General features: G+C 49.0%; 1 protein-coding gene across 2 annotated transcripts in view; it reads left to right on the forward strand.

Moving 5' to 3' along the window:
* The window catches only part of LOC120843711 (long-chain-fatty-acid--CoA ligase 5), a 183,136-nt gene that overhangs the window by 56,651 nt on the left and 107,823 nt on the right, over positions 1-18,662 (forward strand). The window contains exon 1 of one of the 2 annotated variants that reach the window (XM_042292463.1): positions 9,970-10,303. The exons of the other annotated variant lie outside the window; for it this stretch is intronic. Coding sequence (XP_042148397.1) covers positions 10,267-10,303 — 37 coding nt within the window. The 5' untranslated portion in view covers positions 9,970-10,266. Of the gene's footprint in view, positions 1-9,969; positions 10,304-18,662 lie in introns of those variants that run through there. 2 annotated transcript variants of the gene reach the window in all.

Below are 18,662 nucleotides of genomic sequence, written 5' to 3' on the forward strand. Positions count from 1 at the left end.
ACTTTGTGCAAAAACTATCCACAGAACCAGAATATTTGACTTCCCAGACATTGCTTTTATCACTGAACCGTCGTACTAAAATTAATTCTGACCGTTAATGGTTGACTGAATTTGTAACCGTGTCATTACTTTTGTCCTACTTTGGGTTTACCGCTCAATATCTACACATGTAAATTTTTTTTCCAATCTCATAATGTTAATTAAAAAAAAAGAGTGACTTAATTGACACAAGCCACCAAAAGAAAGTAGTTCATTTGTTTTAATTCTTGACGTATTTATTTCCTCAAGCTAGAATTTTGGAAACCCAAGTCTTTCACATTAACACTTTTTTTTTTCTTCTTGAAATTCACAAATTTAAACACATGCACGCAAAAACGGCCGGCCCGTCATATAAATCTGACCACACTGAGATATGTGGAATTGGCCATCGATATTATTTTATATCTTTTAACGTGTCGATTGTTTTGTTGTTCACGTGTCTCGCCATTAGCACAGGACGATTTTCGCGTTTTTTTCTCACCACATTTGCTGGAGACGTGAGCCCAGAGCATAGGCAACTGCCCCCTTTGCGCAGGGACTGGTGCAGCCGGGCGCGCTCCGCAAAAATTTCGCGCAGTGAACAAGGACCAGAGATGTCAATTTCCGGATATAGAAAAATATCACACAGCATCGAAGCGCCACCACGCACGATTTATTGTATGGATGTACAGGTCTGGAAGCCGAACCCATCGCCATCTGTTGGTTCAGAATCACACTAACTAAGGGTGTGGTTGCACCCTATGGAGTGCACATTACATTTTGCAGCTAAGAGAGAATCCGAATATAAAACAAAATCAATTACGATTTCATTCGGAAGGCGCGAGACACGGGACCAGAGTGTACCATAGCTTTCTGGAATCACTAAAAATTTAAACTTATTTCCCATAATACTGTCGGCGAGCTTTCTTAATGTCCGCATTTAGTTTGTTTCTGGACTTTTTATATTTGCGTAATACCTCTTGACCCCTTGTTTTGATAAAAAGATCGTTAAGTTTATTTCGGTGATTCATCATTTTAAACATACCATGAATCGCTCACGTCTTCGTTTCTTGCGTTTTTTACATGTTTAATGAAAAAAGCTTCACGATAGCCCCTTTTGATCTTGGTTATAAAAATATTGTTGCATACACTTGGGTAGTGTTCATTGCATACATCATTCCTGTCTTAATTCGATACAAAGTTGTAGAAACCAGCTATACTGGCAGTGTTTATACATCTTAGGGCTGTTGTAGTTTCACAGGGGCCATGCTTTCTGTAATTTCTTTTTTCGAGAAAGAAGAACACAGAAGATGGGTAGGTGATCGCTTATAAGTAGGGTTCCGCGTTTTCGGATAAATCAAAAAAAAAAAAAATAAAAATAAAGATTTTAAAATACATTCGCCGGTAAAATTTTCGTCTATTTGGATGCATTCGAAAAACTCCGAATATCGAGGTCACGACGGCAAAATAGAAAGCAAAAGAAGACGATATTTTACAAATAAAATTTATGAGAGAATAGGCTCAGTGATCCCGTGGAGAGGCCACTTTAGTTTCCTTTGAAATCTCGAACCACTGACAAAACGTTTACATTTTGTTTCGTCAAGGTTCGTTCAGACGAAGGGTCGTGGTATATTTCTGGGTCACGACAAAGTCTATTGTTTAGGTTTGTCTGGACCATACTATTTGTGTCGTTTCATAGGAAGGTGGGGTAGTGTTTCATAACAGCGATAGCAATGAACCCGTATATATATCAATGGAGGGCACGACAGATGAAGCTTCCATGCTTCGCAACGACTACGTCCAGAAGTTTAATTATTTCAAAATATTGACCGTTTCCGAGGTAACGCTAGTTTGCAATATTTGTCATGGGATAGTTAATATTGCCTATGGCACAGCACCGATGGCAAACGCAGCTGCAGAAATATCATGCGATAGAGGTGAGTTATTTCAGGCACATTCGCGTCTAGATATTTTTTTCTACTTAGAATTTTGAAAAATTGTGAACACAAAAAAAATTAAACTATGAATTTCAGAAACTTGGGAATCTAACAAAAAATAAGCCCTAATAAACTCCGATTTCTCAGCTGTAAATAAACTCCGAAAAACACCTTCCGAAATTTACGTATTATAAACTCCGAAAACACCGAATCCGACTTATAGGTTCCAGTACAGGAAAGAATTCCAGAGATTGCGTCACTCGGCAAATTACTTGTTTCACATAAATCAATTAAAGTCGCACTACCCTGGGTTATTCTTTTTAAACCCGAATGAGTCTATAACAAAGAAACTATCGGCATGCCGGATGCGAGCCAAGTGGATTGATATTGAAGTCACCTATTACTGTAATTGGCAAATTGAAGATAGTGACATGCTCCAAAAATTCAGGAATGTAATCTACAAGTACGGATATTGCCAGTGGCGTAGCCAAGAAGGAAAGCTTATGATCAGCTCCACCCCCCCCCCCTTCCCGGTCCGCACTCCAAGCCATGGACATCAGCCCCCTCAGCCACCCCCCCCCGAAAACTTTCTGGCTACGCCACTGGATATCGCTCCATGGGACGTACGATATACGTAGGGTTCCGCGTTTTCGGTTTCTATTTTTTCGAAATTCGGCGTACTTTTTTCGGTGTTTATTTGAAAAACGAATTTACGGCTTTTTTCGGCGTATATTTATGCCCACAAAAGTTTATCGGCTTGTTTCGGTGAATATAAAATAAACACCAACCGACACTGGATCAGATGATCCTTCTAGCTCTGATATTTGTGATCACTCAAAGAATAACGGCACCGATACACTGAAAAATAAATAGACACTTCATTTGGCAAATGTGTGTGCAACTGTAAAAGAAACAAGAAAAAAAAAAAACAAGTACAAACAAGTCAGATACAAAGCCTATGCCAAAAAAAACATGGAACTTCACCTTTTGTGCATCAGGATTATGTGATCTTATTATAGTGCACACACGTGTACTTTAGCTTTTCCAGGTTCTCGATCGTTGACCCGGACTCTTGTTTCCTGTTAATATGACCCTGAGCTTTGAGAATGCCCACTCACTGGTCACTGGCAGGCTGATGAGATGAAGCACTGCCTGAGCCAAAATCGGCCAATCAACCAATTGTGACCGCCAAGAAAGACACGCTGCGACGTTTTGAAGCGCAACACAATATGCAGAGCTTCCACGAAGTCAGTTTTCCTTAGAACAAGTTCGAAAACAGGCTCGTACATGGCGAAGTCATTACGCATTTCAGACTTCACATTCCGATCGATGATGCGCGCATTAATTAAACCAAAACGTCGTGATAGCATCCGTGTATCCCATATACATTCGGACATGTTTCGATAGACACTGTCGTTCCACTTTTTTTTTGCCACGGCTCTGCGGTACGACTGGAAGGTCAAAGTGACCTTTTCCGGTTAAAACTGAATTTTAGAAAATGAATTCGACGTACTTTTATCGGTTTTTATCGGTTTAAACCGAAAATTACGAACCTAAAAACTGACCTTTTTCGGTTAAAACCGAATTTTTAAAAATGGATTCGGCGTACTTTTATCGGTTTTTATCGGTTTAAACCGAAAACTCCGAACCCTAGATATACGGCTCCAGCCATCGAACAGTCATATGTCGCAGCTATTGATTCATAGTCGCTAGTGACACGTGAGTACTGGGACATGACATGGCTATTTAAAGGACACTAAAGCGGTTCCTCGGATCGTCTTCTTTTATGGAGCAAATAAACTCAACCTATACCCGCCCTAACCATCCTAGAAAACTCAAAGTTGCAGTCATGGGTGGCTCTTTTCCCTGTTAAAAACGCAACCAGACATTGCGACACGTCCTTTTTTTTTTTTCCTTCGATATATCAGGAAAGGGGCGAGTCGGTATCTCATAAATTAGTCTTATTAGTTAACGCTTTATAGGCAGTCTTAGAGGCAATCTATAAATTAATGTTCAATTAAAGGGCTCGTATGAGCGTATTTTCTATTTTGTATGACGCTTAGGATGCCCAAATCAAATTATCGCCATTCAAAAAGAAAAAAAAAAACGACTTAACGTTTTGTTTCAGTGCTTTTTTAAATATTCCATTATTCCCGAAAAACAAACAACCAATCGTGTAAGTCTGGGCCTCCAGCCGCAGCTTTGTTTTATAGCATTTTGTAGATTTTCCCTTACAGAGTGTCACAAAAATGCTATTCAGAGAAGAAAAAAAAAAAGGGGGGGGGGGGTGGGGAACACATAGTCCGTTTCTCGTACGACGTCTATCGTCTGATGGTCACCGCAGACGCAGGGAGCGCCGTCAACGCCAGTCTTTCCACCGGCGCAGAGCTACAATCCGCACCCTCGCTTTCGCTGGGTTCAAACCCAATCGCCCAACTCCCCAAATATGCGCCGTCCAATCGCGCACGGGAGAGGGTAGTCACGTGACGCACAGGCGCCATGTTGTGTGCGGGAAAAGGATCGATGTTCCCGTAGAGGGACTCGCTCTTTGCCCTCGCTATCGATTTTGAGCGTGGCATGCCGGGAATATATCTCGTCAGTACCCGTGCACTGCGACTGCTGCTATTATCCAAGTCGCAGATACAGTGGGGAAAAGGCACCGAGACACGCCAGCACGTGTCGACCGGCTTAAGTGGGTGGGGGATCTTGAACTACGGTTTGAGTGGAGCTTGAGTGGGATTGCGACACAGTTGTCGATAGACCTCAAGCCGTCTTCTATTTGGGTGTTATCTTCGCTGGTACTTCTGCGTACTCCTTGCGGCACATGAACGAGAGCCTCGCAAAGGTCGTCCGTTCAATCTTCTCAGGTGGGTGCAGTTCGAGATGACCTTCACCGGTGTCTCGGCCGGCTGAGAGATGGGTGTGCCATCGATTGAACTCGTAACTCCTGTACACGGAGATATATTTAGACCCGCTGCTGCATCCAGAGTGCCGCGCAGGTGATCCCTGATTGGTCCTAAGCCTCGTCATTCGTATTGCCCGGGGTGTATTATTGTAATTTTCGTGAACTCCGTGATTTGCGTGTATGAAATCCACGTTTTTAAGTCCGTTGTAACGACTGAATCATGTTTCCCCGGTTTGAACAGACTCGGCCGGTTTTCTTGTTTTTTTAATGTGAACTTAAGTTCAACGCTGATTGTTTTGCAAAAAAAGGTAGCATTGGAAAAAAAAAAATGTTCGGTCTGTGTTGGATTATTTGGTTTGTATGTTAATAACACTTCCCAGAGGAGGCGTGGTGTTTTCTATCTACTTCCCCATTTAGCCAGATGTTCACAACTTTTGCGTATGTCGTACCGCTCATTTTTTTACTTGGGTCGATCGCCCGCCGTAAAAACCGGAAGTGCGCACTAACTGAAAGGATCCATGTTGACATTTCTGTTGGCACGTCATACTCTTCGTGTGACGCATAATGACGCAACGTAACCGCGCCATTCCAAATGTTTAATGGGAAACTATTCTCTTAAATTAACGTTAGAGTAATGGATTTGATAATAGTCTATATATGGAAGGGAAGACCGGGTATTTCTGAGGAAAGTCGAAGTGCTTCTTGTTACTGCGGTTGGTCATTGACGTTCTAGTTCGAAATGTACACATTGAAACAAACCTTGCATAAACTTAAGTTTGAGCGGGGCTATCTGTAGGCAGTGTATGTACGTGTTGTAGGGAGTGTTTGTTTTTGATTCAAAGAGGTTTAAAGAGGGCTCGGGTCATTTTTTTTTCTGCACAAGTTTCGAAATCAGGACACAAAAACTTGTTATTAAATATTCCAATACCTTTTGAGATATCGATCGATTGTCTTGTGAATAGGCATTAAATTGTCATTCTGCGAAATGCCCAGATTGATTTAGCCTTTAGTAGTAATTTCTGCCCAATACTGCAATTGCCACATAACATATCGAACAAGTAATTAAAAGTTTATTTAACAGGCTTTAAATATTAGCTAATTGTGAAGGTTATTCGTCCACATAATGTCCGCCAATCCAGATAATTGTAGATTGAAGACTGTATTTATCTAATGATCACACCTTTCCTTTTTATTTGTTCAACTAAAAAGGAAAAAAAATGACCGCGTCTTCACGTGGTGAATGATGTTGATTGGGGCGAAGCTCTGGTGGTGCTAATGATACTAATTTTGTTCATAGGTAATGCTGATGGTGCTGATTTTTTTTTATTGCTCATAGATAGTGCTGAGTTCCAGGTTGCGTTTCGACTTCATTATTACTGCTTTGTGGTCGGCGAAATGCAGAGCCAGTGGTTTTGCATTTGACCGCAGCGCCCTCTCGTCTATGAACGTTGAGCCAATGCATGCAAAGTTTAATGCGATTATATACGCATTTGACCGCAGCGCCCTCTCCTGTATAGACGTTGAGCGACTACATGCAACGTTTCATCCATGACATCTCCAGCTTTTGAGCTACTACCACATCTCAGAGCTCGTCCCGCAATCCGGAGTGGTTAAGGCGATGGACTAGAAATCCATTGGGGTCTCCCCGCACAGGTTCGAATCCTGTCGACTGCGCAAACATTTTTTTCTTTTTTTAGGAAGACAGATGGAATGGCAATCTATATGAGCACGGACGCCGGACAAGGGTAGACCATAAGGAGCTTCGCCCCTAAAATACGCTGTGCTTGAAAAGATCTACAAAGCCGAATATATTAGTAGCTCGTCCCGAGTCCGAAATATGATGATACACACAAATAAAGATGTGAATTAAAATCTTTGCCTAAAAGGGCTACCGATTTTTCTCTCTCAGTATTTCTAACTCACTGTGATTGTTGTGAACTTAACTGGAACGCGTCTGACAGACACGAATTCGACTTGATGGCGTTTGCAGAAGTGATCCTTCTCTTATTGTTCAGAATTTGCGCACATTTTCTTCTATTCGCAATAGCCGTTAACCCTGCGCTGGACGTAATCTGAATGAACAAAAATTAAACCGACATGAAACAAAAAGTAGAGAGAGAGACATCTGTATCATACAAATAATCTTGACTTCGGATGCAGATTTAAAGTTCCCCATTGAATTGACGGGTATATCTTTGGATATGGGTATTCGGTTTGTATTTAGAAATTGCGATAGTGGTGTGCCGATAATAGTTGACTGTAAACGTGACTGGCGCATCCATCATCGATAATCATATTACAAATCGAGCTTTGCTGTGTCGCTTGTTGACGAACGTTGACAGTCTGATAATCTAGATGACCAAATGTTGGAACTACATATTATAATTGATAAACCTCGTGCAATAGACGTTTTGATACTTGCATATGAACCGCATTCACAACCTTTGTCCGTATATAGCTGTACGTACGTACGTCCCGCAATAATCCAGCCGTTTTAAGAGTTCGTTTTAATGACTCCTAAACCGCAGTTTTGATGAGCCTTGACATGTGAAGGCTTGACATGTGACGTGTGACGTGCGCCTTGAGACGCGACGTGCGCGCAATAAAATATGCGATCGTTGTTCCTTTGCGCTTATTTTATTAAATAGGATGTTGGTACAGTGACTCACAAAAATCTTCTATGTGAAGTTTAGCGTGGTCCAGTCTTCTGCAATGCGTTGAGCTTGGCTGAATGGAGCCGTTGTCTTCACAGGTTTATTCGAGCAGTCGCTGTCTTCGCAGACTTGCCCAGGAGGCAAATCACGTGCATTCATCTGGATGCAGGTCGGGCGGGACGTGTAAATGGAGTCCGTATCAGCCAGCTAGCCAATCTGAAATATTTCAAGTTTTGCAGAGACGACCCTACATTACATTCTAATTCCATTCTATCAAAATGACATTTTACTTTTTACGTTAAATACTGGAGACATAAAACGAAAAAAAAAAATTATGATCGCCAGTCATTGCATGTCCAACTTAGCTAATAAATAAGTAGCTGACACACGTTGTTAGCTTTTCGTGTCCCGCGCTTTTGCGTCGATAACTTCTAGTGGGTAAATAAATTTCACGGATGACTGCGGTGATCGCTGCAAAAAGTGTCAGCGTCTTGGAAGTTACGAAAGGGAAAGGTTAAGAAATCTAACAATTAGTGTGGAAAGCGAGGTTTTCAAGTCTTTCGTGCGTTTTCTACTGCCCAAACAGGCGTGGCTAAAGCAAAACCGAGCGGAGGGAATGCGGAAATAAAACCGCATTATCATCTAATGTTGCGACGAGTCAATAATCACGTTAAGTTTACCCGCTCAATACTCAATAAAAGGGAATATCGCGCTATACCGCCATTGTGGCAATTTGTTTCGATCGTAAAAAGATCGATCCAGACAAAAACGTAAAAGAGAACTTTTTTTTTTTTTTTTTTTTTTTTTTTTTTTTAGATGACATTATAAAAACAAAAATTACGACATTATTCTAAATTTTGTTCAAAGAAATCAGCTGCTTTCATTGCCCTGAGGCAATGATCGCCCAATGATCGCCCTTTGTTACCCCATAGTTTTAATACTTTTTAACTGAAAACGGAACATGAAAGAGCGAACCTTTCCTTTCGTTCGGGTATCCAAAACTTTTGACCGCGCATTTCCAAGAATTACCGCGCCACTTGGCGCAGCAGACGGTGTGGCGACGAGATGTATTTATATTTAAAGAGTTCTTCCAAACATAGCGAGTTTTCTATGGATACCAAAACCCTGAGAGCCAGTCCGATCGCGAAGCGCTCCCACCACAGCAGACGAACCTCCCTTCGCTGCCCGCCCGCGTACCTCGCGCGCACCGGTTCAAATGGTCATCCGAGTTCCTTTCCCGGCACCAGCTAGCGCCACAGCGCAAAAAAAAAAAAAAAAAAAAAGGATATATATATACATACATACATATATAAATCTCTCTTATATATATATATATATATATATATATATATATATATATATATATATATATATATATATATATATATATATATATATATATATATATATATAGCCCACATTTATTTAAAATAAAATAGAATTAGTCTCCCTCTGTTAGGGAAACGATACTGATGGTGGCTTTCACTCAATTCGTGGAATTGAAAAATTAAGTGCTTCGTCCGTCTGGCCGAACCTCACGAATTATTTCAAGGACGTGATAGTTTCTTGGGAGAAGAGCGTGTTGGTTTAAGTCATGGATGAAGAAAGAATAAAACAATTAAAACAGGGACGACACAACCACATCTTTCATGAATGATGTGGTTGTGTCGTTCCTGTTTTAACTGTTTTATACTTTCTTCATCCATGTGATAGTTTCATTATGGATACTCATGAGATGCACAGATCAACATCGGTGCGTACTAATCACCATAATCGAACATTTTTTCAGACCGCCTGACTTTTTACTCTTGTTCCATTGAGGCACTTGCATGTATGCACTACCGTGCATACATGCAAGCGAATGACATCGCAACCATTTTACCACTCGATACTTTCTTCTTTATTATCATTTTTTTAAATGTTTTTTACAGTGACGTCAATACACGGTCTTTCGTGTCACCCAGCTCAGCGCATAGCTTCGGCTAATGCTTTAGCGCAATTTCACCATATTCACCGCCCAAAGGTTGTTAAAAAAAGGCGGAGACTAGGTTAGCTGGGGATAACATCGTTGTTGTCTTTTTTTTTTATATTTGTTTTGGGTTGTTTGTTTATGCTTCGTCACGCACTGGCTGCGCTGGATGCAACAAAGTGTGTTGTACTGAGTGCTGTGTGGTGCCTTATTGCCTACGCCTAAACACAGGCAAAAGGCACCATATTTTGTAGATCCAAATATCCAGCACTTTTACTTTGAATCAGCCTCAGAGGTTTTATTCTTTCTGTTGCCAGCCTCAGAGCTTTGGCAATTCGTGTTTTAGCTAGGGTGCCTCGATAAACGCTGACATCGAGGCACCCTAGTTTTAGCTTACATGTCCCGCCATCTGGCGACATGCCGAAGTACTCGGTGAACTGCATTGCAATTGCCTCTACTAGATGGCGCTACCTGCGCAAAACAGACAAATTATGCGTTTCGCACGCACACCACGCACACCTCACCATTTCACAGACGCACAGCACAAACCAGCCGCTCCGCTTGAGAGCCAGGGACGTGTCTGTAGTGCGTGTGTGCTCGTGTCAGTCCGTTTTGCGTGTCTAGTATCTCTGATCGTATGTTCCTGTATCGTCCATCCTGTTAACTCTTTGTGCCACCATCGCCTCGGCACCTCACCGGTGTCATTGCTACAGTATTGTCCGCGTCCCAGACGTGTTCGTTGCTCTCCCTTCGTAGCGTCGAGCTACACGCTCCAGTGTCGGCATGGTCGTCCATTCAAACTCTTTCTTCAAGACACTGGGTTCGTAGGCATTCTTTTTCTGTCGTGTCTGTCTCGTGTTTTCGTGCGGCCCCTCCGGCTATCTAATATGCGTCGTTTACGCTGTCCTTAGTTGCTCGCATAAGTAGTCGGTGTGTATACTTTGAGTTGCCTTTGTATGACCGCGTCATGATTTGCATGCGCTGCTTTGTATGTTCGTGCTTTTTGTTCGAGCGATCGACGCGTACGTAAACGACTAGAAAGGACGGCATATGTCGTCATCCGTTGTGGTCTGAACTACGCGTCTTTTGCAATTTGACAGTCGGCGTGTTACTATACCACGTGGGCTTCTTTTTTTCTTTAACCCTTTCGATACGCCAGAATCGTGCGTTCGTTTGGAGGCTGTGGGGAACTGAAGTACACGTCACACGTTTGCTCTTTAAATTCGGCTTCTGCGCGTCCTCCGCGCGCACCGGTGTATTTCACGCGCTGATGAAATGTCTGATATTTCGGTTAATTTCGCACTACACGTGACGTTAGTAGAATCAGAAAAATTAAAGCGTCAGTGTTCGTCGCTGAACGCGAACACTGTAGTTACGTGAGGTCAACGACTGGCGATCGAGGCATCTTATTTTTCTTTCGAAGTTTTCCCGTTTTGTAATCCGCTTCTGCTCGCCGTATTCATGCGCCGATGGTCGTCACACGTGGATGATCATTATTCTCGTCCTTGGTAGTTGTGTCCGCTTTGCTCTCATGCTTTCTCGATCGCGTTCGTCTCTGTAGCGCTGTGGCTTTTTTAGTTTCAGTCGCGAGGTGCTGGAATTTCCTCCTGCTTTTCTGGTAACACGTGGCGTTGAGAAGTGCAGCTGTGATCGTTGAGGAATGCTTTCTGCCACGCTGCTCAAAACGGTAGCAGAAGACAGTATCCAGAAGCGGCGCGAGCCCGCTTTATATTGCGCAGGACGCGGTTGGCGTGATGGAAAGTTCGGTTGGGACTTTTCAGTGAAGGTAAAATGTCACAGGGGGGTCAGTATCATTCCGTAGTATCGTTGCCTCGGTCTTACGTGTGGGCTGGCTCCACATTAAAAAAACAAAAAAAGAGACAGGATAAGAATGATGCTACAACTTGTAGGAAATCGCGTACCGCCGCCGATTCGCCATTTCCCACGTGGTCCGTCAACGAACCGAGTCCAGCCTGGTTCTTTCACGGGAGCGGGATTCCGCTCCCCGTTTATTCGTACAATAAAACACAACACTACAAAACACTCAATCTAAACTACAAATACAAGCTACATTACACAATTATTTACAAATGCACTTTCAGGCTAAAGCTAAACACAAAGGAGGCCCTTAGGCCTCGCGTCCCGCGATATCCTAGATCCGGTCGCCACCCACTTGCCTGCCTGCGTCTCGGTCTCGTCCGGAGTTCTTAGAGGCCTCTCGCCCCCTGCCCCACCGAGTATATCTGTCGATGGGCGAGGAGGTTTCTCCTCGCCTGCCACGGGGGCGCCTGCAGCGCCCTCCAGTGGCTAGGAGAGAAAGCGGCGCGTCGGGAGCCGAATTCGAGATCCCGATCGACCCCGCGGCAACACGACCATGTGATCGTGTCGCGGCCAAGATTGGCCAAATGGTTTGATGGGCGCCCTCGTGAATTCACGGTGCGCCATACTCCCCTCTCCTAAAAATCGAAGTACGCCGGAATTCAGACGTACGGCTAGGCTGCTGGGAACACCGTCGCTTGGTTTGGCCTGGAGACCCCCCACACGCACACACACACCGCTGGTCCCATGGGTCGTCCTCACTGAGGTCCATCAGTTCGCCCGAGACCTGGGGTGCGCGGCCACCACACACCTCACAGTAGACTGTGTCGACTTCGGCTTGGCGGCGGCCTCCGGGGCAACGGGGTCCTTGAGCAGTGTGCCTGGCCACCATGAGACTGGCCCCTCCACAGAGTGGTGCACCGGAGAGGGACTGTGGTTGCGACCCAGCTGCGACCGCCCTCCCGGAACGATGCGGGGCTGGAAGTCCAGTGTCACTGAGAACTGCACCCCGGCGTCCTGCGTGGCGTCGCGGACATCCCACAAGGCTCCCCGAGCTGTGGTTCCTGCCGGGGAATACGCTGCCAGAAGACGAGGAGCTCAGCCCAAGCTGGTGTTTGTCCAAACGGCGACTCCTCCTTTCATCCCTCCCAGAGAGGACCATTCGATGCACACCAAGTTGCGTCTCGAAGCAGCAGCCGCAGGGGCGATGACGCACAAGAAAAAAACAAAAAACATTCAAAGCACAAACAAGGAAAACAAACACTGAGGGTTCCGAGGCACCCTCCCCCCACCCACAAAGAAAAACAATAAAAAAAAAAATGCCGGGAACGCCGATTTCGGATCGCTCCCCCCTCTTCTTCCCTTTCCCGGGCCACGCACTCTACGAAGTTCCGATTCCATCGGGTTGCCTCCGGCTACGCGTGTTGTAGCTGTGCCGCGGTGGTCCCAGGAACTCCTGAGATCGTTGGCGCCCGCGAATGCCCCTTTGCGGCCGCTTGACCGGCTCATCCCCTTCCCTGGGGAAAAAGGGTTTCAGTTCGCCGATGTGAACTGTCCCGCGGACGAGATCAGAATTCTGGTCCCTCAGCGTGTATGTCAGTCGAGACTTCTTGGAATCGATGACAAAGGGGCCAACCCACTTGGGGGCCAACGCCGCCGAGAAGAACTTACTCGCATCGCTCTGCACGTGACTTCGCCGCAGAACGGTGTCGCCCACCTCGAACTGCGCATCGCGGTGCGCTTTGTCATAGGTGTTCTTCTGCTCCGCCCGCGCGCGAGCCCTGTTTCCGCGGGCGGCGTCCAGCGCCCGCGACAGTCGCTCTCTTGTGCGCGTTGCGAAGTCCTCGTACGAGGGCACCGCTCTGGCCGCGCTCTGTCGCGGGCGAAGAACCGCATCGGTCGGCGTAGAGAGTTCTCTGCCGAAGTTCAAAAGCGCAGGCGTGAACCCAGTGCTGCGGTTGAGGTTGGACCGCAATGCAAACGAAATCGAATCCAAATGCAGATCCCAGTCCCGCTGCTTTCGAGCATACGCCCCGAGCAGCGGCTTGATGTCGCGGTTCCGCCGCTCGGTCACATTTGCTTGTGGATGGTAACACGAAGTCTTACAATGCTTAATCCCGAGGGCCTGGCAGGTTGCCGCGAAGACTTTCGAGCAAAATATCGAGGCGTTGTCACTCACCAGTCTCTCGGGGAACCCGTAGCGACACCAGACCTCGGACAGCCTGCTCAGGACTCCCTTGGCTGTCACCTTCCGCATTGGAAACATCTCGACGAATCCGGTGAAGTGGCAAGTGACTACCAACACATGTTGATAGCCTCCGCTTGACCGCGGCAGGGGTCCCATCAAGTCGCAGGCCGCGATCTCCCATGGCCGCGTACTCACGATGGGCTCGAGCAGGCCGGGTGGTCTGCCGCCCCTGGGCTTGCGCTCTTGGCACACTGCGCAGCTACGGACATAACGGCACAGCTGCCCCTTCATGCCCGGCCAGGTAGCGAAACGGCGCAGCTTATGCCACGACTTCGGTGCACTGCCATGACCGTCCGCATCGTGGTAGTGACGCAGCGCTGCCACTCTGAGATCGCGGGGAATCACGGTCTTGAACGACTCACTTGAATCGCTCTCTTCCGGGAAGTAGCGCAGCAGGACGCCGTCCCCATCGATCAGGTAAGACTCCAGCTCACCTGCTTCAATGTCTGACTCCTGGGCGGTGGCACTTGGCCCTCTCGGTGTTCCGGAGTGCCGGAGCGTCTTTTCGCCCGTCTGGTCAGGATCCATCTCTTGCCTGAGCCGGTCGAAGATAGCGCGACAAAACGAATCGCTCTGCTGTGCTTCGTACAGTTCCGTTCGGTTGAACGCCGGTCCCAGTGAGGTAATCGCCTCAGCCAGCTGCGCGACGCCGCCACAGTGGGGAGCGGAGCGAGAGGCGGGATTTCCCGTCTCCTGGGGGATGGCCCCGCCTCCGTAGTCTGTTGCCTCGCGCGGTGGGGGATCCACGGGTGCGCGGGAGAGCGCGTCGGCCACCACATTTGTCGTGCCCTTCCGGTACCGAATTCGGTACTCGTACTTCTGCAGTGTCAAGGCCCAGCGCGCCAGTCTTCCGGCGGGTTCCTTGATTCGGGAGAGCCACGCGAGGGCCATATGGTCCGTCTCGATCGTGAATTCCGTCCCCTCGACATAATGATCGAACTTCTTAAGAGCAAAAATGATGGCGAGGCATTCGCGCTCACTCACCGTGTAGTTCTTCTCCGCCGGGTTCAGCGCCCGGCTGGCAAATGCCACCGGGCGGATCTCTCCCTCTGTCTCCTGCAGGAGCACCGCGCCGAGTCCCTGGTCGCTGGCGTCCGTCTGGATCGTGAAGGGCCTATTCAGGTCTGGCAGTTTGAGGGATGCTGTACGCGCCAAGGCCTCGGTCAGCTGGAGGAACGCCTCCTCCTGCGGCGCCTCCCAGCTCCAGGGAGCAGCTTTCCTCAGCAACTGCGTGAGGGGTGCCTGCATGGCGGCGCAGTTCGGGATGTAGGCTCGGTAGTATCCTATCATGCCGAGAAAACGGCGCACTCCCCCGACATCGGTAGGGACTGGGAACTCCAAGATCGCCCGCAACTTGTCCGCGTCGGGGGAAACTTTTCCTCTCTCGATCCGGAATCCCAACAAGCTGATCTCAGAAGCTCCAATTTGAGCTTTAGTCGGGTTTAGTGTGAGGCCGGCGATTCGTAGTTTGCGCAACACGTCCTCGAGGTGACGAAGGTGGTCCTCGAAAGTTTCCGAGTACACAATGATGTCGTCCAGGTACGCGAGCGCGTGCTGCCACTTGGCATCTCCGAGCACTCCGTCGATCAACCGCTGAAATGTCATCGGTGCACCTGTTAATCCGAACGGCATCCGAGTGAACTCGAACAAGCCTCGGTGACACACGAATGCAGTTTTGCTTTCGTCGCCCGGGCTCATCTCCACTTGGAGGTAGCCTTTGCTTGCGTCGAGGGTAGTGAAATACTTCGCCTTCCCCAGATTCGAGATGATTTCTTCGATGCTCGGAAATGGATACGCATCTTTTACGGTCACCGCGTTCAAGCGCCGATAATCGACGCAGAGTCTCGATGTTCCGTTCTTCTTGGGCACCAAAACCACCGGGAATCCCCAGGGTCCTGATGACCGGCGAATGATTCCCGACTTCAGGAGCTCATCGACTGCGGCATCTATCGCTTTTCGCTTCGCCAGGCTCACAGGACGCGGATTGGACTTCCAAGGGCGTGCGTCCCCAGTTTCAATGCGATGTTGCACCTGCTTAGTGCAGCCCGGCTGTTCGGTGAACATTTCGTCAAAGTTGTGCAGCAAAGCCGCCAACCTCTCTCGCTCTGGTCCGGACAGTCCATCGGCATTGGCCAACGGGTGGCCCATCTCGTCGCAGTGCTCGGCGGAGCTCGGAGTTGGGTGACTCATGGGCATGGCGTCGTCGCGGTCGGTTCTTTCCTGTTCTGTCGCTTTTCCCAGCGCTGCCGCCATGGCCCCCATGGAGCGCTCTCGGAAACTTGAAAGGGGTGCATGTGCCCCCTCTCGGTACCCGCCACTTGCCACGTCAATGATGATGCCAGTGTGGGCCAGAAAATCCCGTCCCAGAATGATGGGCACTGTCAGCCCGGCCAAATGGACGAACCGCTGTCTCTGCGCGCGTTGATTCCAACGTACCACGAGACGCACTGCTCCCCTCGAAGTCGTCGACCCACAAGCCAACTGGAAAGTGGTCTCCCCATGCCTCACCCGAACGGACTTCTGTTGGAGATGCCTGAGGACCTCGTCCCCAATTAGCGACGCACTAGCCCCGCTATCCAGAAGAGCTGCGAACTCCTTTCCCGCCACCGTCAGGGAAATAAATGGGGCCGCGGTGCTTGTCGCTGCTCCGACTCGATACGCCGTCGGCACGCACACGGTCGAAGGGGTGTCGGGGACCCGCTCGTTGGTCGGTTTCGCCGCCGATAACTTTATCGGCGGCCTCCTCCGTTTCCCGGAATCTCCCTTGTGCAGTCGCGCCTATAGTGCCCGATTTCGTGGCACCGAAAGCAGCGGCCTCGCCAACCTGGGATAGGATTCTCCCCAGTGGGACGTCCGATGCGCTCACCCCTTTGTGGCAGCGGGTCGGCGGCAGACTGCTCCTGGGCTGCGGCGATCCGTGGTGCGCCGGTCGGACGGAATTCCGTCGCGTGGACGGCCGCGCTCCCTCCTCGGCGCGATCCTGGCTCCAAGGCGTCATCCGTGAGCTCCCAGGGATTCCCGCTCGGCTCCCCGCTGGCCTCCGCCATTGCGGCCTCCCCCCGTCGATACCCACGTGGCACCGGCCCCTGCCACGCGCATCGGGGTTCGAGCGTGTCGATTGGTGCTGGGGGAAGGTGGTACCTGCGCTCCGCCAGTATGTCGGCCTGAACCCTGCGCGCCTCCTGTGCGAGCTCACTCAGACTTCCGAATGGGCGCCCACGCAGATACCGCGAGAAGGTGGGATGCGCCTGCCTCACCACCCGCTCGACCTGCTCCTGGTTCGTAGCATTCGGATCGGCGATCTGCAGGAGTTCCTGCATTGCCCGCAAGTACTCTCCGAAGGGCTCAGCGGGAGCCTGCGTTCTTTCCTCCAGTTCCCTGCGCATTCTTGGCAGGTAGTCTGCCGGCAAGAATTCTTGTCGGAAGAGGGCCGTGAACTCGTCGAGTGTTCCGGCTGACTCGCCCACAAGGCGATGCCACCTGGCTGCTGGGCCTACAAGAGCCACCGGCAGAACTCTGCCTAGCGTCTCCTTCTCTGTCAGGCCGGTAGCCTTCCGATATCGCTGGATTTCCAGCAAGAAGTCGGTCGCGCTCAGAGCTCGATCGCTGTGTCCGCTGTACTCCGGCACCGGAATGCGGATGAGGGTTCTTGGCGGCGGCGTTTGCCCCTGCATGCTCTGTAAGGCCTGAGCGAACGCCGCAACCAACGCCGTGGATTCACGGGACATCTCTGTGCTTTGCGGCATAGACACGACCGGCGCTACCGTCGGCGTGTCCGGACTCGGCGCTGCGGTCATCGCCGCGCCGTTCCGCTCCGCCAGCCCCGTCGATGTAGCGACGTCGGCCAAAAACATTAAATCCGTGAGGGCGAAATTACCCGTGGCCATCTCGAACAGTTGTTTGGACGTACCCTTCCCACTTTCGCAGTGCCGCGGTATAAACTTGCCAACCAGGGGGACCGCCCCGCGTGAACTTCCACGCAGTGTCGTCGACGGACGTTGCGACCGTAATTACGGCTCGACTGCCCCAACGTTGATGCGCCATTTGTAGGAAATCGCGTACCGCCGCCGATTCGCCATTTCCCACGTGGTCCGTCAACGAACCGAGTCCAGCCTGGTTCTTTCACGGGAGCGGGATTCCGCTCCCCGTTTATTCGTACAATAAAACACAACACTACAAAACACTCAATCTAAACTACAAATACAAGCTACATTACACAATTATTTACAAATGCACTTTCAGGCTAAAGCTAAACACAAAGGAGGCCCTTAGGCCTCGCGTCCCGCGATATCCTAGATCCGGTCGCCACCCACTTGCCTGCCTGCGTCTCGGTCTCGTCCGGAGTTCTTAGAGGCCTCTCGCCCCCTGCCCCACCGAGTATATCTGTCGATGGGCGAGGAGGTTTCTCCTCGCCTGCCACGGGGGCGCCTGCAGCGCCCTCCAGTGGCTAGGAGAGAAAGCGGCGCGTCGGGAGCCGAATTCGAGATCCCGATCGACCCCGCGGCAACACGACCATGTGATCGTGTCGCGGCCAAGATTGGCCAAATGGTTTGATGGGCGCCCTCGTGAATTCACGGTGCGCCATAAACTGCACCGGATCAGGCGTGGGAATGCGTGTCGGTGTACGAAGATATCGGTCGTTGTAGAGTATATCGTTTTCCCCGCTTCCGTTTTTTTTTTTTTTTCGTTTTTTTTTTTTAAAGAATATGTCAGTTGACAAGTGCTACACAATGGAAAATAAAGCACAATTCTCAAAATCGAAAAAAAAAAACGAAAAAAAAAAACAACGAACTGTGCTGCGATTGCAGCGGTTTCTGTTGCGTTTTTGAAGGTTGTTCTTTATGAGATTCGCTTTTTTAGTAGACGAGTTCGGCATTTTCAGGTCGTGCCGACTTTGAAGCTACACACGTCTTGGCGGGGGAACTTTTGAACAAGAAAGGAGACTTGCTTGGATTGCGTGGGCGTCAGGTCACTCGGAAAGCACAACCGGTCGCACGAGCACCCGAGGAGGGTTGACTACGAATGCCCTCTGAAATTTGGCGGTCGCCGCGAAGAGAACGCGTCGTGCAGATCCCGCCAGAAAGGGGCACTAGCGCACAACTATCACCGCAAA

This window comes from Ixodes scapularis, unplaced genomic scaffold, assembly GCF_016920785.2.
Source record: "Ixodes scapularis isolate PalLabHiFi unplaced genomic scaffold, ASM1692078v2 PGA_scaffold3__209_contigs__length_174095766, whole genome shotgun sequence".
NCBI classification, from domain to species: Eukaryota; Metazoa; Arthropoda; class Arachnida; order Ixodida; family Ixodidae; genus Ixodes; species Ixodes scapularis.